Genomic DNA, 21,048 nt, shown 5'->3' with positions numbered 1-21,048 from the left:
TAGTACCTGTCTTTGGCCCAGGGTGTGATCCTAGGGTCCCAGGATCAAGTCCCACATCAGGCTCCCGGCAGAGAGCCTGTTTCTCCCTCTGCCTGTGTGTCTCTCATGAATAAATAAAATAAATAAAAAACCTTTAAAAAAAGAAAATAGAGGTTCATCAAAAAATTAAAAAATTTAAAATACTACAAATATTCAAATAGTCTAAAATGCAAGAAAACAGAGGAAGCAAAACAAATATTAGACAAATTCAAACAATTGCATTAAGTGTAAATAGTCTAAATATACTGATTAAGAAACAGATTGTGACAATGGGTTAAAAAAGTAAGATCCACTGATTAACTGTCTATAAAAAAAACCCACTTTATTTAGTTTTCAGGGGAGAGGGAGACAGAGAATCCCAAGCAGGCTCCAAACAGAGTGCAGAACCCCACAGAGAGCTTAAGCTCACAACCCTGAGATCATGACCTTAGGTGAGATCAAGAGTCAGATACCCAACTGACTGAGCCACCCACGTGCCCCACATATTTTTTAAAGTAATCTCTACATCCAACATGAGACTTGAACTCACAATCCTAAGACCAAGAGCCACATGTTCCACCAACCGAGCTAGCCAGGCACCCCAAGAAACCCACCTTAAAAATAGGTTAAAAATAAAAGGATAGAAAAATGACATATCACATAAACACTAACAAAAAAAATGAATCAGTGGTGTTTATACCAAAGTAGGCTTCAAAGCAAGGAAAATTACCAGGAATAACAAAGGTCATTACATAATGATAAAAGGGTCAATTCATAACAATCCTAAATGCGCATGCATCCACCTAACAACAGTGTCTCAAAGTAAAAACAAATAGAACTGAAAAAAGAAGAATTAAATCCACAATTATCGATGGAGACTTCAATACTCCTTCCTTGGTAAACAACTGAACAAGGAGACAGAAAATCAGCCAGGATCTAGAACAACAATACTATTAGCCAGCTGACTCAAATTGACATTTATAGAACACTCTACACACAAGCAGCAGAATATACATTCTTTTCAAGTGTACATGGGAAATTCACTAAAATAGAACATATCAAACCTTAATTTTAGAACTGAGATCATACAAAGTATGTTCTTTGACCACAATGGAATTAAAGTAGAAATCATTAACAGAAAGACAACTGCAAATATCCAAGTACTTAGAAATTAAAACATTTCTCAATAATTCATGAGGCAAAGACTAAGCCTCAAGGGACATTAGAAAATATTTTGAACTGATGGGTCACCTTGGTGGCTCGGCAGCTGAGTGTCTGCCTTCGGCTCAAGGCACTGGGGTCCTGGGATCAAGTCCCACATCCGGCTCCGCAAATGGAAGCCTGCTTCTCCCTCTGCCTGTGTCTCTGCCTCTGTGTGTGTGTGTGTGTGTCTTTCAAGAGTAAAAAAATACAATCTTAAAAAAAAAAAAATTTCAAACTGAAAGAAAATGAGCAATCTGTCAAAATTTGTGGGGTCCTTCATATAGAGAGAAATTTATAGCACTAAATCCTTATATTGGAAAAGGGTCTCAAGTCAACAATCCAAATTTCCACTTAAAGAAACTAGAAAAAGAGCAAAGTAAGCCAAAGTGAGCATCAGAAAGGAAATAAAGGGCAGAAATCATTAAAACTGGAATGGGGGGAAAAATCAACAAAACCAAAATTTTGACACAATAATAAATATAATGATAAACCAAGGAAAAATGACAAAGGGCACAGATTATCAGTATCAGGAATGAAAGAGGAGCTATCACTACAAATCCCATGGATAAACTCATCAGAACGTGAACAGTTCTGCAATTATTAAAGAAATGAAAATCTTAGTAAAAAAACCTTCTGAAAAAAATTCCAAAGTATAGTCCTGGAATTATTTCAAATAGGAACCAATTAATTGTATTCACAGAGAAAAAGACATATATAAAGACTCTTCCCCTTCTAATATGTACTTATACTCATTTTATAATTCAAAAGCCTAGATAACTTGCTATAAAACATACAAATTTCCATTGAGGGCAGCCCGGGTGGCTCAGCGGTTTAGCATTGCCTCCAGCCCAGAGCGTGATCCTGGAGACCCAGGATCGAGTCCCATATTGGGCTCTCTGCATGGAGCCTGCTTCTCCCTCTGCCTGTGTCTCTGCCTCTCTCTTCCCTCTCTCTCTCTCTCTGATGAATAAATAAATAAAATCTTAAAAAAAAAAATTTCCATTGATAGTAATGGAAAAGAATACATACTGTGTTGTAGTTAACTCAATCTTTATCAGTACTTCTTGATCTCTCATTAATGTAGTCAGTATGGTCATTCCTAAAAAATCTTTTACTTTCTACTCATGTTAATTACTAGCAATACAAGAAGTCAAGAATATCACTTGGCTAAGAACTCAATGACATACTAATGGTTAAATCCCACAAAGTGAGGTACCTCACTTCAGTTGCAGTGATCCTTAAAAGTTGTGTAAAAATCAAGTAAATATCATTTAGATAATATACTGGAAAGTGTTAGAAGTATTATGAGACTGAACCACATGAAATTGCCAATTTCAACTGGTTCAACCTAGAACAGTATAAGCATTCCTTGTATGATTCAGTGTTTTAAAGAGTGCTAGTCATTTCTATTGGAATGGTATTATAATGAATTACTTTGAATGCCGGGGATTGAAGTTTGTTCAACATTCAGCAAAAGCATTCTGAAAATTGTTCATAACAAAGGTTAGCTGCAAATCTAGGATATGAACATGTACTAGGAAAGGAGTACTTTACATGGCTATAGAACCTTTTTTGTTTACATTTTTCATGAGTCTGCTATTTTTAATTCTTAAAAAAAAAACAAACCCATAAGCCCTGTTATCAGAAACATGGACTCAACTGTAGAGTAAGGATTAAGCTTCATTAAGGTTCAAAATATTAAAAACAGAATGCAACAATATTTCTAAGATCACAACATTACTTTGCTCAAAATCCTTCAATATCTTTTTTAAGATTTTACTTATTTATTCATGAGAGAGACAGAGCGAGGCAGAGACACAGGCGGAGGGAGAAGCAGACTGCTCGCAGGAGCCGGATGTGGGACTCATCCCGGAACTCCAGGATCACACCCCGAGCCAAAGGCAGACGCTCAACCACTGAGCCACCCAGGCGTCAGTCCCGCTTCAATACCTCCGTATCTCAGAGTCAAAAGTCCTCAAATGGTCTAGAGCCATTTCCTGCTACTCTCATCCCTCCTCCACTCCACCCTGGGCTTCGGGCAGTTCTTCAAACACCAAAGCACACTCCCTCCTCAGCGCCTTTTTGTACTAACTTCCTTCGCTAGGAATGCTCCTCAGAGATATCCACAATGGCTCGCTTCATCTTCTTCAGATGTCTGCATAGCTATCATCACAAAACAGCCTTTTCTGACCAACATATTAAAACAGTACCCCTACTACAAGCCACTGCGGTTTCCCCCCTTGTTTATGGTCTGCTTCCCCCAACAGAATACAAATTACAAGGAAGAAAGTCCTTTGTTTTATTCATTGCTATATCCCCAGTTTTGAACAGGAGCAGGCTCTCAAGAATCTGCTGAACGAGATGCTGCACAAAGACTGCATATGTTTCCAACTAAAACTTCTAAAAGCCTGAGAGAAGAAAAAAATATTTTATTTTATCTCTTTCTAAGGAAACAGTTCGGAACCGGGCAGGCTCTACTACTTAGAATAAGAACTACCCTCTAAAAGAAAATATTTTATTTTCAATAATATATACTAACGAACGGCTAGATTCCCTAGACATAGAATGCTAAGTGCATGCGTGCTGCAAGTCTGTTTGTTGGTACAGAATACTTTGCTGTATTTATCACACAAGACTTTTCACTAAGTCATTTTCCCATGAACCAAGAAGTGCTGGCTAAAGACACTTAAGGAAAAAACAGAAGTGGGAGTTAACCTACTGATATCCAAGGATTAGGAAGTACAGAATTTACGGGTCCAAGCCTCACAGTACGGAGGCAAAAACAAAACAAAACAAAAAAAGGAACTGGGAGTGTTTGCCCCGAGAGGCACCGAGAGAGAAAAAGTCCGAGAAGGGCTGCACTCCTTTTCTGGGCGCCAGGCACCGCACGGACACTCAGTCCGGGGGTGCAGGGCGAGGGGCTTCGGAGGGCGAGGCCCGGGCCCAGCAGGAGGCGAGGCGCGGATACGGGCCCCTCTCCTCTCCATCGATTTTCGCTCGGGAGCAAAGGTAGTGCTGACGACGCTCACCCGCTCCCAAGAAGGCTCGGGGGAGGGTCGACGAGGACAGACCCCTCCCCTTCCCCCGGGGACCGTCCAAGCCCCAGCACCAACCCAGTCTCCCGCTCACCCGGCTCCCGGTTGATCTCGATGTCGAAGTGGCACTGCGGCCGGTCCTGCGCCCCCATCGCGACCGAGGCGGCGGCAAGAGCTAGGAGAAAGGGGGACGAAAGCGGTCAGGGCGGGAGCTAGGGCGGGGGCTGGGGCGGAGCCCGCGCCACGGTCGCCTCCTCGCGCCGGCCTGTCGCGACACCGCGGGAGGCCGAGACGGGGTCCCCCCACCCCAGCCCCGGGCCTCCCGACCCCCAGGCAGCGCGCACGCACATACGGACGAGCTCTTCACCTGGTTGGCCTCCAGCCTGAGCAGCTCTCCGTGAGCGGAAGAGAAGGCGCTGCCACCGCGGCTGCCAGAGCCCAACGCCACTAACGGACCACCACCCCCTCCCCCGGGCCGGCCTCCCTTGCCACGCTAAACCCCGCGAGAGTCGGGACAAATACCGCGAGAGCACGGTCTTGAAGGGCGTGTTGAACCGAAGCGTGCGCGCGCAGGTGGGCGTGTCGGGGAACTCCCGAGGAGCCTCTAGCCCGACTCTCCTATACCTGAACTCGTCTTTTTTTGCCCCGCCCCTTCCCGCCCCGTTAGAGTCAGTCGTCCAATCTGGGAGTCCTGGCCGCGCCTGCGCTCTGTTTCCTCTCGCCTTCCCTCCGGATCCGAGTGTCCGCGTACTTTCCCGTATCGCGATGCTTCCGTGTTGTGTACACCTGCTCGCGATCTGCGAGGGAAGTGGCAGTGGAGCGACGGATCTTTTGGCCTGTTTTCCTTTTTGCAAGAAGTAGATGATACTCTCCTCTTGTTAGGCTGTCGCATTTCAAAGGGCGTAGGTGTGCGTTCGTTCCCCCTCTGGCGCCCACGTCGCTGGCATAGTCTTTGTCCATGGCCATTCATCTTTTGTGAAGAGTCCGCCCAAGACCTTTGCCCACGTTTTATTCGTGTTCGTCTTATTATTGGATGCGGGAGTTCCGAGTACAGATGTATTGTCAAACAGGTGACATATGTATGCTCTAAATGCAAATCTTTTGCTCTATGTAATTCCGAATGTTTTCTCCTGAGCTGGGTCGTTTTCATTGTTTTGATGATGGTGCAAAGCATCACTGATTTTTGTGCAAAGCAGTTTTCAATTTCAGTGAAGTTACTTAGTTTTCACGCGTGGTTTGTGCTTTTTCTGTGCTAGGAAACCGCTTGAAGACTTTCTCCCGTATTTTCTTCTAGAATGTTTACATGTAAGTCTAAGATCTATTGGAATTTTTCGTTGTGTCGGGTACAAGTTGAAGTTCTTACCCCCTCCTCCCCATGGAAGCATAGAGTAGTTCCACCACCATTTGTTGGAAAAAACTGCCTCTTGTCAGTTGAATTACCTTGGCTTTGTGATGACTTATGTGTGGATCTGCTTCTGGACTTTATTTTGTTGACTGTTCGGTGTATCTTTATGCCAGGGCCCATTGTTAAGTTATTTTATTAAAACTGTAAAATACACACTGCACAAAATTATCATTTAACTCTGAGTGTACAGTTCAGAGGCATTAAGTACATTCTCATTGTCGCGCAATCACCAACATCTCTCCACATTTTTTTTTTTATCTCCACATTTTTCATCTTGGAAAACTGAAACTGTATCCATAAACCAGTAACTCTGCATTCTCTGCACCCAGCCTCAGGCAACTACTCTACATTTTTTTTTTTTTAAGATTTTATTTGAGAGAGTGTGAGAGACAAAGCAAGCTTGAGCAGGGGGAGTGGCAAGGGGGAGAGTGAGAAGGAGGCTCTCCAGTGAGCAGGAGCCTGCTGCTGCTGGATTCCCAGGTTCCTGGGATCATGACCTGAGCAGAAGGCAGAGACTTAACTACCTAAACCACCCAGGCGCCCCTCCCCCGCCCCGTTTTTAGTTTATTGGGGTAAGAACACTTAACATGAGATCTACCCTCTTGACAAGTTTTTTTTTCTAAGATTTTATTTATTTATTTATTTATTTATTTATTTATTTATTTATTTGAGAGCTAGCGTGACCAAGTGGAGGGAGGAGCAGAGGAAGAGGGACAAGCAGACTGCTAGCTAAATGGGGAGCCTGGCACAGGGCTGGATCTCACAACTCCAAAATCATGACCTGAGCCAAAATCAAGAGTTGAATGCTCAGCGCAAATGAGCCACCCAGGCACCACCACCACCCCCAACCTTAACAGATTTCAAGTGTAAGATATGGTATGTTAATCAATAGACACAATGTTGAAAAAAAAATAGACACAATGTTGTACAGCGGATTTCTAGTATTCATCTATCTTGCACAGGTGAAATTTTATGACCATTGATAACTACTTTCCCTCCCTTCCCATCCTTTGGCAATTATTATTTTATACATTGCTTCTATAAGTTTGACTATTTTAGTTACCACGCATTAAATGGAATCGTACAATTTGTGTCTTGTGACTAACTTGTTTCACTTAGCATAATGTTCTCCTTTCATCAATGTTCTCACATATTGCAGGATTTCCTTTTTTTAAAGGCTAAATAGTACTCCATTGTATGAATATACCATTATTTCTTTATCCATTCATCAGCAGATGGACGGACACTTGGGTTCCTTCCATCTTTAGCTATTGTGAAGAATACTGCTGTGTGGATGAGTGTACAAATTTCTCTTTGAGATCCTGCTTCAGTTCCTTTGGGCACATATCCAGAAGTGGAATTGGTAGGTCATAAGCTAATTGTTTTAAATTTCTTTTTTTTTAAAAGGTTTTATTTATTTGAGAGAGAGAGTGAACAGGGGAAAGGACAGAGGAAGAGAGACAAGCAGGCTCCAAGCTCAGCAGGGAACCCAACCTCAGCTGGGTCCCAGAACTCTGGGATCATGACCTGAGCCAAAGACAGATGCTTAACCGACTAAGCCACCCAGGTGCCCCCAGCTAATTCTGTTTTTATGAGGAACTGCCATTCTGGTTTTCATGGTGACTGCCCTATTTTACATTCCCATCAGCATTGCACAAGGTTTCAATTTCTCAGCATCATCACCAATGCTTGTTATGTTGTGGGGTTTTTTTTTTTTTAATTGCCATCCTAATGAGTGTGAAGTGGCACACAGTTTTGGTTACTATAGCTTTATAGTAAATTTAAAAATTAGAGTCACTTAGGTAGTTTCTCATCTGTTTTTGCACCTGTGCCACCTTGTAAAGTGCACAGACCTGCACCATCATGGAAGTGCTATACCTGTCAGAGGTTGCCAGATCTCCCTCTCTAAAAGTACAGTATCCCTAGTAGAGCAAGTCTCCTGGGTTTCATATTTGTAACCTAGGCTGAATTGAGAGCCAGTGATCCTGGGTCTGATTTTGCTTACAGTGTTACAGCTAACCATTTAATAGGTTTGGAAAAAGCAAAACAGTACATGCCTATTCAGAGATGAAATTAGTTGGTAAAGCTAACTTCCATACAAAGACTTAGGAAAGAAGGGGAGCAATTGGTCATTACTGTGCTTTGGGGCAGCTGGCTTCAGTGTAAGGTTGGCTTTAGGGCCCTGGAATGAAATGCTTAATTTGAGGAGTATTTAAAATACTTTGAATCTCCTGGAATTCATTCTTCTCTTGACACTCCACTCACTAAAGTGTCTTTCCTGCATATGATCTGGGGCAAATCACTCTGATCCTGGAGTTCAGTTTCTTCATCTGTAAAATAAGCAGGATGAAATATGTTCTAAGTTCTCTCTTTGCTGAAAATTATTTTATTCCGTCCTGTGAGTTGAAATTATATTTCAGATTTGAGGATAAGGTATGCTACTTGGTTAAGGTGAAGAAACTACCAGGATAAAACCTAGGGCTAGCATCCACCAAACGGACTGATACCTCTTCCCTCATCAGCAAGAGTAGTAGAAAATTAATATCCAAGGAGTTTACAAACTCAGGCTTAATTTGGAGAAGACTCAGTAGTAGGAATTTTCAGGTCATGATTCTGGGTGTTAAGCTTATTACAACAGGATTACACCAGCAGTTGGCACTTCAATGGATAGGACTCTGGCAAAACTAATCAGGAGTACTAGTGGGGAAATTTAGATGAAACATAATTTTCTAGAAAATAGAAATTACCAAAATTGATTCAAAGAAATAGAAGGCCTGAATAAACTAACAAGCATTGAAGAAGTTGAATTAGTAATCCCTAATTTTCCAAACAACTGTGAAGGACTTTTTTTTTTATTATTGGAGTTCAATTTGCCAACATATAGCATAACATCCAGTGCTCATCCTGTCAAGTGCCCCCTCAGTGCCCATCACCCAGTCACCCCAACCCCCCACCCAAACTTCCTTTCCACCACCCCTTGTTCATTTCCCAGAGTTAGGAGTCTCTCATGTTCTGTCACTCTCACTGATATTTCCCATTCATTTTCTCTGCTTTCCCCTTTATTCCCTTTCACTATTTTTCATATTCCCCAAATGAAATGAGACCATATAATGTTTGTCCTTCTCGGATTGACTTACTTCATTCAGAGTAATACCTTCCAGTTCCATCCATGTTGAAGCAAATGGTGGGTATTTGTCATTTCTAATGATTGAGTAATATTCCATTGTATATATAGACCACATCTTTATTCATCTTTCAATGGACACCAAGACTCTGTGAAGGACATTTTGACATAACTAAATGGGAAATTTGATAATGGTCTAGATATTAGGTGAAATCAAGGAACTACACTTAATTTTGATAGACACCTAATAATGAATAATGAAGATAAAGATAATGAAATTGTGGTTATGCAAGAAAATGTTCTTAGTTTTTGAGGTATAATGAGTGAAACAAATGTGGCAAAAATCTTCATTATTGCATCTAAGTGAGAGGTATATGGGGATTTTTGAGCTATATTCTCCGCTTCTATATTTCTTTGAAATTACTCATAATAATACCAGTAAGAACAAATATAGTCTTCCTTTCCAAAAACACAAGTTCCACATTGTCTCATAGGCACATTTTACCAGACCCTTAAGGATCAATAATCTTTTCTCAATCAAAATATTTTAGAGAATGGAAAAAAGACAGCTACCTAACTTATCTTGTGATGCCAATACCAAACAAAGAGGGCAAGAAAGTTATGTACCTGGGGCACCTGGGTGGGTCAGTCAGTTCAGCATCTGCCTTTGGCTCAGGTCATGATCCAAGTGTCCTGGGATCAGGCCCACATCTGGCCCCTGCTCAGTGGGGAGCCTATTTCTCAGTCTATTTCTGCTGCTCCCCCTGCTTGTGCTCTCTCCCTCTCTCTGTCAAGTAAGTAAATTAAATCTTTTTTTTTTAAGGAAGTTATAGACCAATCTCATTATAAACATGGATTTAAAAGTCCAAATAAAACACTAGGAAATGGACTTTTCCTAGTATTTAAACCCCAAATGCATTAAACCCCCAGATGTTCATGACCTAGTTGGCTTTAACTCAGAATGCAAAGATGATTCAGCATCAGAGAATCTATTCCTATAATTCACCATATTAACAGATTAAAGAAAAGGCACATGATTATCCCAATGTATGGTGTATTGGTTATCTATCTATTGCCTCTCAGCTCCTTTAGTATATCCTCTGTAATACACAGGTTAGCCTCAAGCAGGGATCCCTACCAAGTTAACTTTTACATTTTTATAACTTAGGGAAAGGACAAAAAGATGAACAAAAGGAGAGAAAAGAAATCCAATTTATTTATTTTACAGAGCACAAGCAGGAAGGATGTGGGGCTGGATCCCAGGACCCTGAGATGCTTAACCAACTGAGCCACCCAGGTGCCCCTGCTTACACCATTTTTTAAATAAAAAGATATCCTATATCTTCAATAGAAAATTGTACAGAAAAGAGTAAGTCCAAGACTGCCATCTTTAGAAGGACTTGCTTAAAAGTTGGCCTGTGGGTGGATCTGGGAACCTGTACTGTAATCAATTTCCAACATTTAAAGAAAACTTCAGTTAAACGATTAGTGCTTCATTCTGCCTAAACTGTTTGAGCAAACAATATGGTTTATGCTGAGCACCTGCTTTCCTTCTGGAAATCTGGAAATTTGGTATGTACTAGGCAGAGGATGCATACATATGTGACCATCTCCCAGTAAAAACTGAGCACTGAGTCTTTAATGAACTTCCCTGGTAGACATTTTCTCACATGTTGTTATGATTCATCCCTGGAGGAATGAATTGGGAAGGGGAAAGCTAGAACCTGGTTTCCTCTGGGCTTCACCCCATATGCCTTTTTCCTTTGCCGATTTTGTGGTCTTTTGCTGTAATAAATCATAGCTATATGCTGAGTCCTTTGAGTCCTCCTAGCTAATCATCAAAACTGGAGGTAATCTTAGACCTACAACACAGCAACAAATATACCAGAATTTGATAACAAAAATCTATATTGAAAATTTGAAAACACATTTTTTTTAAATCCTAGATTTCTTTTTTTGTGGGAAACAAGGGAGTAGACTATTTCATTTTACATAAAAATGTGTAGTTTGATAGAATAACATTCTCATAAGATTAGTCAAGAGCAGATGGGCTTTCTTTTCTCTATGAGGGTCAGAGGACATGGCCATAGCAGCTCCAAACATACATCTTTATAGCCTGGAAGTCTGAGTGGATAGCACTTTATCTGCCAGCACTAGTAAGAAAAATCCCAGCGAGACATTTGGTTGACTTGATGACGTTAATATGCCAGTCAGTCTTGATGGCCACAATAGTGGGCAATTCCTGTGATTGATCAGCTTGGGGTGGGGCCAGTAATCAGGAGAAGCATGGGGGTATGGCAGCACAGAGATGGCCACTGAGGCAATGGGTACCAACTAAGAAGTCACCTTAATTGTTGATACTACATCCATCTTTTGGGCTTTTAGGCAAGTGGCTTTTTTTTAGCCACTAACTTGCATTAAAGCAGGACTATATTTCACAAATGTTGAATGCTTCATCCTCTTTAGCAGGGAACTTGGATCCCACCAAATTCATATGAAAAACACTATGACAAGCACTTCCTGTTAGACAGTTTCCTTACTTTCTGATCAACTTGTTCTCTGATTTCAAACTTTAAATTCTGCTGAGTCCTTGGTTTTTTCTAGACACTAGTTTTTGCAAGTAAATTAGGTTGTGGTAAAAATTTTTCATCTGCTCTGGTACTAATGGAAGCTATATTTGCTCAGCCAATCCATCTGGGTCTATCCACCAAAGGTAAAGCATTAAACAACCAGTATCTTGGTTGTTTCCCTTAGAAGAGGATTCTCAGACATTGGTTGAATGCAACCTGCTTATTTGAAAAGTGGCCCTAGGAAATTCCATCTAGAGAGTGAAGAAGTGAACTGGGAAGATAGCCAATAAGGTGTGTGCTATTAAGCCATCTACCATGGTGGTGATTAGAGCTTAACCCTGATGGGGAGCTCTGGCAACCAGTACAGAAGAAACATCTTGGAATTGTCCCTATGGAGGGGTGAGGGAGCTGGGACGTTAATACTCCCAGCTCATCTAATACTCATAAGTATATACTTATGAGTATACTCATAATAATCATAATACTCCTCTACCGAGAGTCAGTTGAGGGCTGTTCCCAGCATGGTAATCCCCAGGTTCTTCTGGTCTGCTATGCCTGGGCAAGGCAGACTTCCAGTTTTAGAAAAAAGTCTTCAGGACAGAGATACGGACTGTTGGGACTCAGCTGCAGTACAATTAAAGTTCGAGGAATGAGTGTGGGATGCTGAAAGCTTCTGCTGCCACTGGCAATTTTTTGTTTGCAGACAAAAGAGTGTTCAGGAATTGAAAAGCCTAGACTTTTTCTATGCTATATAAGAAGCACTTGGTAATTTCACTTGGATTCCCTGCAGCTTCAATATCTGGACAATTTCTCAGCATCCTTGGTCTTGCATAGTGCCCTGGTCCATGCCTTGTGTGGGTCTCTTTTGTCTTGTCAGGCTTATTAGGAGCTCCCTGAAAGCAGGGCCCTGTGCTCTTTCTTCTCTATTTTCTTCACGAGCCCAGCATAAGGCCTGGATAACTCATGTTATAATTGAGTTGATGACCACATAGGTGAACACTGCTCTATAAATGGACTCAAGAGAAAGAGAGGAAAAAATAACCAATTGGAATGAAAGGTCTTTGCATAGCTCTTGCTTCTGTCTGTACTGCTTGGTCCCTTGATGGTCATGTGTCAGGTTTTGTTATTCATATCTCAGCTGCAGTGTTACTTTCTAGGGTCATTCCTGATTCCATAATTTAAAGTAGCCACCCAGACACTCTCCAGCACATGACCCTGATGTAATTCTCTGCACAGCACTTATTGCCATGTGAAACTTTCCTTGATTGTTTATATTTTATTGCCTGTCTCCCCCATAAATACAGGATATTTATACTGTGTTGTCTTCTTTACATGAGAATGAAGTTTCCGTGAGAGCAATGACATTGTCTGGCTTCCTCACTGCAGGACCTTCAGCTCATACTAGTGATTCAGAAAATATTTTTTGAATGAATGAGTTTATCACAAGCAGAAATGAAAAAACCTCCCTTTGGACCCTAGACTCTTATTAAAAAGATTTAGGAAGGAAAGAAAGGTCCCAGTGACTGAACAGAACACCTAGATTCCAGAGGAATATCTGTAGGGTTTTCACTGGGAAAAGAGGTAATAGATTAATTAACTTCTTAAATTTGCCTTTATTAAAAAATGGAATCAAAACCTTATTATGTGTGAGGTAGAGTACCAACAAAATGAAGATACTACGTACCCAACTTAAGAAATAGACTAGATGATTCTAGGAATCATCACCTTTAGGAATTGAAGTTGATTACAGAGGTTTAAGAGCATAGGAGATAGCATTGAACATCCTTTCCTCCCTAGCCATATTGTTACTTGGGGTCCCCAAAAGTCAGACTGGGATGTCAAAAAGCCTCATGAGGCAGTGGAAATATAGCTTCACAATTTGTGGAATAAACCTGACCTCAAGGGAAACCTGGGTGGTTCGGTGGTTAAATGTCTGCCTTTGGCTCAGGTCATGATCCCAGGGTTCTGGGATAAGAATCCCATATCGAGCTCCCTGCAGGGATCCTGCTTCTCCCTCTGCCTATGTCTCTGCCTCTCTCGCTGTGTCTCTCATGAATAAATAAATAATCTTAAAAAAAACAAAAAGGGAAAGAAACCTAACCTCAAATTATCTGCTTTCTTTGTTTTAGCTGCCATATCCTCAACCCAGGAGAATGTGATAATGACAGAAGTCACCACAGCTGCAAATCCTGGGAGGCAGGCTTGGGAACCCCAGAGAAAGGCTCAGGCCCTCTGTAGGCTGTTGGGAAGATCAGCTTGACCCTGAGAGCTGGAAAAGGGTAGACAGGCTGAGTAGAGACTTAATCTTGAAGCAGGAGGTCCTCTGAGGAGAATGGTGAATACATTGGTCAGGTTTGGTCTTCACCTTTTTAAATCACGTTTCACAACTATATTGATTTCTGGGCCCATTAAGAGGGATGGCAGATACTTGTGCTTCAGGCTATCTCTGAAGCAGACAGGTAGAGGTGGGTGGGTGTGGGCACATACAATGACAACTAACTGGCCTGTCCCAGCTTCTCCAGTGTATCTCCCCAGAAGGGGGCCCTCTGGAGATAGGGTAAACTGTAGCTTAAGTAGCCTCAGCTGTTTCCAGAGGCTGTGATTTGCCCTGCTTCAGTCCTCTGCGTGCGGATTGAAATACCTTCCAAGAGACAAAGGGAGAGGAACACAGCAGGTCATAAGCTCCTTCCATCTGAGAGAGAACTGGATTTTGTCTTCAAGGCTATTATCCCTTCTACACAGGAAGCTACACTTAACTGCTCTAGGCCATGCTGGCTTACTCAGAGCCCACACACTGGAACCTCTGATGCTCCATCACAGACCCTTGCCTACCTTGCTGGTAGTTAACAGTTCCTGCGAGATCAGACTCAGCCTTGTGCTGATAGAAGCCCACCTCAGGCGCTGCCATGCCACTTTTTACTTTCTTCTTCCTCTGACATCTAGGGCCAACTTGGCTGCAAAGGCTGTTTATTAGTCCAGTCCCCTGTAAGCAACTCCAACTCAGGTGGACACTTCTGGGACATTTGTATGCTTTTGAGATCATCCCCCAACCACCAATTGAGCTCTTATTGCCTACAGCAATGGCCTTGGCAACACACCCATTTAGTGGCTTTTCCTCATTCTCTGACTCACTCTTCTCACAGCCTTATTCCTGCTTCCTGAGATCATCTCCCAAATAAACTATCTGTGCCCAAGGCCTTGTCTCAGGCTGTTTTAGGCGAGACACAAATTGAAACATCAGCTGGTGCTCTCATTCCAGCTAGAGCCAAGCCATTTGTAGACAAGCCAAGCTGCCTAGTAAAGAGAGACAGCTGCCATCCAACTCCAGCTGATGGTTGCCATGTGGACCTACAGGGCCAGCATGGCTAGAAATCCAGGCTTTAATGGAAAATCCTCTCTAAATATTAGTAACTAATTCAAAACTAAAAACATTGCATAGTGCCCACCATATCTGCTCACCAGGTCAGGCCCAAGAGCCCACTTGGCATAGAGTATGGGCACCAACCCCATGAACAGAGGCAGAAGGAAGAGTCTGTTAATGGGTTAGAACCCTAAGGATGGAAGAATAGGTGAGGGAGCAAAGAACAGGCTTCTTCCCAGACTTGAGAAGGGCCAGAAAGGGCCAGAGCCCTCAGATAACACATCAGAGCACACATTAATACATTGTGTTTACTACATGCCCAGCTCTCAACCACAGTATCTCAATCTAACAACCTTAGGAGGCAAATACTACATTCATTATCCTCATTATATAGGTGAGGAAACAAGAGCTCTCAGAGGTTGCAGTTGAGCTATGATTCAAAATGAGATCTCTCTTCACTATTGGCACATTAGTCTCTCTGGGTTGTAACCCTTGATTCCTACTAAATAAGCCAGGCACCAGAGGTTCTAATTTTGTGTTTACTTAAGAAAATCTCCCTGCTTCATTTTACAGATAAGTCTCAAAGAGGGAAAGTTCTTTACTGAATAAAGATAATAAAGGCAGAGGGATGATAAGATAGGAAACCATCAGTATAAATCCCTGATGAAGTAATAGATCAAAACTTGGTAGACCATAATTTAAGTGAAAGGCTATTGAGCACCTGATTAATAAGTCAACTCATTCTTGATGTGATGCAAAAGCAAGTACCTCTTACCTCCTATGATGTATACTTGCCAAAAATATTAGAATCTCAGTCTGAATGAGCCTTTAGATCTACCAGTTTATAGGAAAAGTGGGCAATAGTGGGACATATTTAATGACACCATAGGGATACAACTAGGCAAATCCAGAATATGAGAAATTTTAGGGCAAATGACCTAGTTTTTGCACCAATAGCAAAGAAGACAAGAAGGGGAACTGCTAATTATTTTTACAGAGACTTAACGGACATCAGCACAATGCAGTGTATGAATCTCGTTTGGATCCTGAGTTAAATCAACAAAAAGACATTCCATGATAACTGATGGGGCTCAGGACATAATACTCCAAAACGTGGCACCTTGGCTTATTGAATATTTTGAGCTGAAGAATCTGAAAAATGGCAGATATTGGAAGGACTCTCTGACCTCCCATGAACCAGGTGATGAGACCCTCATGTGAGGGGTGCCCTCCCTATACCCAGAAGAAAGGCGCATCCTTATCTCTTAAAATGGAGGGACACTGAGAATTTGAATGAAAAGGCCATGCTAAGTTCCCCCAGTTTACTACACATAGCTCATATCCTTCGGTCCTCTCAGTTTTCCATAGCTTTCCACTTTTTACCAAATCTCATATAAAAATACTCAGGTTTAACTATCTTTGGGTCTTCATTTCCTTGTGAAGGGCTCCCATGTCACATAAAACTTAATTTTTATGTTTTTCTTTTGTTAATCTGTCATTTGGTATAGAGCCCCAGCCAAGAACCTTCAAAAGATAGGAGGAAAAATGTGTTTTAAAAAGTATTTTAAAAGTTTATTATTAGATTATATTAAATAATAATGAAGAATGACCATTGATTTTGGTAGCAATGGTAGTGTTGTTACATATATTTTTAAGTTCTTATAGTTTTTCTAGAAGACCAAATGGAACACTTACATGAAAATCTCTATACCTCAATATGAGTGTTGCATGGAAAGGCAAGTTTTATTTCAAAGCAACCTGAAAAGGATGATCAGGTCCATGACTACAAACTGGTAGAAGGGAGCACACAGTTACATGCCCATTTGGCAGGGCCTCAGGAGTCTCCCCAATTCCTGTTAATTGCGTATCACCTGCTCAGTTTCCTCTTCAGGTTGAAGCTGAAAAGGTAGAATTGAAGATGATGCCCATGATATCTTTGTTATCCCAACATGCCTATCAGAAAAGAGGACATCTGGAGTCCACTAAATCTGCTTAATTATTAAAGTAAATATTTACACTGAGAATACAGTTAATCTAGTAGCTTTCTTCACATTGTCACATTTTTTAAAAGAGCCGTAGAGGGTTCATTCATATTTTAAGCAGTTGAGTTGGTAAAGAGCCTGTCTTTACTTCATAGGACATGGATTACACTCAGTTACTCCTCATGACAGCCAACTGAAAGATTATTCCATTGCTTTTGAAGCACTGGTTGGGTTGGCATCTGCGATGGTAGCCAAATAAATGAGATTTCTATGTAACACATGTTGGTACCTATAGGTGAAAAAGAGGCAAAAATTAGAGGCTTTGTCTTGCTGAACATGAACAAAATACTGGAAAGGAATTTACCCACTATACTAGAATGGCACATCTATTGATTGGATGATTCAGTATGATCAACCTCCTTGTTTAACCAATGCAAATATATCCAGAATCTTACCTGTTCTCACTTATCACTTTCACAGCTCTCTGGGCCAAGCCACTATCCTTGCTTAGACTATTGTATTGGACGAGTCTATTCCCCACATGGCAACATAAGTGATTATTGTACAGGTTAAGTCAAGACTTGCCACACCTCTGACTAAAACCCTCCAAATGGTCCCCTCTCATTCTGACTAAAGCTTAGCCCTTCCAACTTTTCTGATGGCCTACAAGGCTCTACATGGTTGGGGCCTCTAATTATCTCTCTGACCTCAGCTCCTACCATTTTCCCTTCGCTCATTGAGTTCTGGCTGCTGTATCCTCTTTGCTCTGATTTGAAGACAACAGTGTGCTCCAGTCTATGGGGCTTTTCCACCTGATTCTGTCTCTGCCTTATATATACATCCATATGGCTGGCTCCCTCACATCTGGTTCTACTCAGATGTTCCATCAGATACCCTCAACAACACCCCTTCCCGCCACTAACACTGCTTTATTCTTACTCAAAGCACTTATTAGTATGTACCTAATTATATGATTTCCTCTCTCTAGATTCTTGAGTGTAGAATGTAAACTCCATAAGGGCAGAGCTGGTACCTGATTTGGTAAAAAGCAGAGCTGGTTTTGGTACCTATTCCCCAATAGCTGCAACAGTTTCTGGTAGTCAGTAGTACTTGTGAAATATTTGTGGAACAAACTTAATGAAGGGACAAGGCACTTTTATGGTATTAATATGAGCTTACTATTGTAGTGATTATCAATCAAGGAGTATAATTCTCTATCCAGGAAGACAAATCAGACTAAGGGAGCCAGGAAGCATGGCCTATAAATGTGAAATCTTGATAACTTTCTTACCCATAGGTTGAGAATGTCTTTGCAACTATTTTCTGTATAGAAAAATGAGAGTTTACTATAAACTGCAAAAAAGCAAATTACCAGATGCCAGAACCAAATGTAAAGACTCACCCAAAGATGGATATCTCAACTATTTCATTGAGTTGTTCAGTAAGGGACTATAGGTGATTTTTTTTTTTTTAAGGGGATGGGGAAAGTATGGTTTTCTTAAAGAGATCTTCAGTAGGAATGAAAAATGTATTTTTCTATAATAAATGGAGCATAATCCTGGACTACATTTAGAAAAGAGACTATTGTCTCTCATTTTGGTATATAGCTAGAGACCACATTCAATTACTGTGCAGAATTTGCCTTTGGCTTAATTAACTTGGAAGTCTTTTATTGGTCTTTGTGTGCATTACAGGCTGACTCCAAGTTAGAAAATGAAGGGGATGGGGCGCTTAGTTGGTGAAGCCTCTGACTCTTCATCTTAGCTCAGGTCTTAATCTCAGGGTGGTGAGTTCAAGACACTCCCTGGGCTCTATGCTAGTCCTGAAGTCTACTTAAAATAAATAAATAAATGAAAGGGAACTCAGCAGTCAAATGATCTGACACACAACCCCCCCCCCCCGCCCCAGCCCCGAAAAGCTGGAGATAAGCTGGAGATCTATGAGGAGAAAGGGGCCACAGCTTACATCTCTTGAGACTAGTTTTCCATGTGCTCCCTCCCTTCCCATCCCTGTTGCCATCAGCTGACATGTCTACCTGAGATTTGCAATGAGCATAACTCAAGTTTTGAAGATGGTGCCACGTCTGAATCTAGACTTCACAATGTGCTGTGTGGCCTTGGGCAGGTAAGCAACTTCCCTGAGAGCTTCATGGGCAATCCATCACCCAAGACTCCCAGTTCAGGGCAGTTGCTGTATCATGGTTCCAGCCTACACTCAAAAGTCAGAGGTGGGGAGGGTACTTACTGGACACACTCATTCGCCCGGCCTTTGTTCTGATACTCCACGATACAGCGGATGAGTTGGTCATTCTCCTCCAAGAGCTGAAAGGCCAGAGAACGGGGTCAGTCAGCGTGTCATCGGGACAGCCGGGAACACTCCCCGCACCCCTCCCACCCCGACCCCCGCTGTCTCCCATGCCGAGCTGTCCCGCCCCAGTGCCTTTGCCGACTCCGTTCCCATCTCACTCCACACCCCTGCAAGTCGACCCCCTACGCACGCCACAGGCCTGAGCTGAGATGCTGCTCCCTCCAGGAAGCTTCCCTCGGGACCTCAACTAAGGAACGTCTCTCTGCCCGCGCTTAGCGCTCACCCGCTGGATCGTCTCCTGATTGACTTCCGCCTTGCCTTTCAGCCAGTCCGGTACGAAGGCCACCGACATCCCGGAAAGCCGGGTGGGCCCCGGCCTCAGCCCCGCGCACCCCCACGCCTGGAGCCAACCAGCAGCCCCAGCCCCACCAGGGCCACAGCGGCACCGACCCACGCTCTCGACGCTGATTGGGTCCTCCCGTGGACTGCCAGGGCGCAACGTCATTCGTGATTGGGCGCGCAAGGGCGATGCTCGGAGCGTCAGCCTGCGCCCCGCCCCTGGGGCGCGGAGCTGCCTGCCCCTCCCGGGCTTGTGCGCAGTCAGCTGGGCTAGCCTCGGGGCGGGGCCGTGCGTCCGGTCCGCCCGCCCGGGTCACGGGGGAGTCGTGGCCGCAACCAGCTTTCGGTCTCCGAGTCCACGCCTCCCTCTTTTCGACATCACTGCGGTTCCAACAGATCTGCGTCGGGAGCGTGAACCCTAGCCTTTGCCTCCTGCCAAGCCAAACCCTGCAGGGCCTAGGAAAACACTGGTGTTAGCTTTACTCTTTGCAGAGGGAGAAACTCACATACGTACCTATTTTTCCTCTGGGTAGTAATAATGCTTATTAGGTTTACAACCCTAGAAAGCACTATTATTTTCTCCATTTTACAGACGAGAAAACAGGTGAAGCAACCTGCCTAAGATCTAACGGCAATTAAGGGCAAAGCTGGTATCTGTACACAGGGAGTATGGCTTTTTTAGAACCCTCGTTCTTTTTTTTTTCTTTAATCTTTTATTTATTTATTCATGAGAGACTCACAGAGGCAGAGACAGGCACAGGGAGAAGCAGGCTCCCTGCAAGGAACCCAATGCAAGACTCGATCCTGCACCCCAGATTCATGACCTGAGCCAAAGGCAGAGGCTCAGCCACTGAACCACCCAGGTGCCCCTAGAATCTTCAGTCTTAGCTATTACTCCATACTGCCCGTGCAACATACTGCAGAGGTGGTTTGCTGCAAGAGAAAAGAAGGAAGCTGGGCCCACCCACCTAGGCCATATAGTTACTACCGGCAACCACCGAAACTCTGAAGTGGTTGTCTTCTCTCTGGTTCAGCCCATCCCTTAAGGACCTGGGAACAAGGTTGGTTTTCCTTGCAGCACAGAATGAGCGACAGCCACATCATTTGGAAGACCTTGGAAAAATTTCCTCAAAAAAGATCTGGGGCAATTCTTCCCCAGAGCTTCATTTCCCTGAGTGGTGACCCTGACCCAGAGCACTCACATCTACTTTTGCTGGGCTCTCCCTCCACAGTCCCCTTATTCAACCCTGAAAGGAAGCAGCTTTCATCCCATTTCACAGCTTTCATACCACTGAGAAACATGGGGCAACATATCTAAACTGGGCCAAGACTTTAGGGCTTCCTGATTCCGGAGCCTGTCTTCGCAAACCAGTCTCCCTCCCCAGGAAAAGTCCCCAGAGGTTCTGCAGAAAGCAGAGTGGGGCAGAGAAGGATCATTAGGAGGAGAATTTAGGCCCTGCTTAGTCCTATTGTTACACAAATGAGGAAGGACCATAACAGAGATGATGTTAAAGATTTTTATTTATTTATTCATGAGAGACACAGAGAGAGGCAGAGACATAGGCAGAGGGAGAAGCAGGCTCCCTTTGGGGAGCCGATGTGGGACTTGATCCTGGGACTCCACAATCACGCCCTGAGCCAAAGGCAGACACTCAACCATGGAGCCACACAGGTGTCCCCTGTGTGGACAGGAGTCCGGAGTCA

The 21,048-nt window shown here is 42.9% G+C and overlaps 2 protein-coding genes across 6 annotated transcripts in view; both read right to left on the bottom strand.

Moving 5' to 3' along the window:
* NKTR (natural killer cell triggering receptor) overlaps positions 1-4,778 on the bottom strand; it is a 51,027-nt gene extending 46,249 nt beyond the window's left edge. For 3 of the 5 annotated variants that reach the window (XM_041734313.1, XM_041734314.1, XM_041734315.1), the window contains exons 1-2: positions 4,624-4,754; positions 4,351-4,431 (exon numbers count right to left, since the gene is read on the bottom strand). In XM_041734313.1, coding sequence (XP_041590247.1) covers positions 4,351-4,408 — 58 coding nt within the window. In that variant the 5' untranslated portion in view covers positions 4,409-4,431; positions 4,624-4,754. Of the gene's footprint in view, positions 1-4,350; positions 4,432-4,623 lie in introns of all 5 variants that reach the window. The other 2 variants (XM_041734311.1, XM_041734312.1) reach the window with 1 other exon arrangement.
* An 11,656-nt stretch (positions 4,779-16,434) lies between these two features.
* SS18L2 (SS18 like 2) lies at positions 16,435-19,467 on the bottom strand. The gene is made up of 3 exons (XM_041733568.1): positions 19,289-19,467; positions 18,943-19,019; positions 16,435-16,987 (listed from the first exon to the last, which is right to left on the bottom strand). Exons 1-3 carry the CDS (start codon positions 19,355-19,357, stop codon positions 16,900-16,902), a joined length of 234 nt encoding a protein of 77 aa, XP_041589502.1. The 5' UTR covers positions 19,358-19,467; the 3' UTR covers positions 16,435-16,899.
* Positions 19,468-21,048: the final 1,581 nt, after the last annotated feature.

The sequence above is a fragment of the Vulpes lagopus genome, chromosome 19 (genome assembly GCF_018345385.1).
Source record: "Vulpes lagopus strain Blue_001 chromosome 19, ASM1834538v1, whole genome shotgun sequence".
Lineage (NCBI taxonomy): Eukaryota > Metazoa > Chordata > Mammalia > Carnivora > Canidae > Vulpes > Vulpes lagopus.
This window is presented reverse-complemented; position numbering and strand designations above follow the sequence as displayed.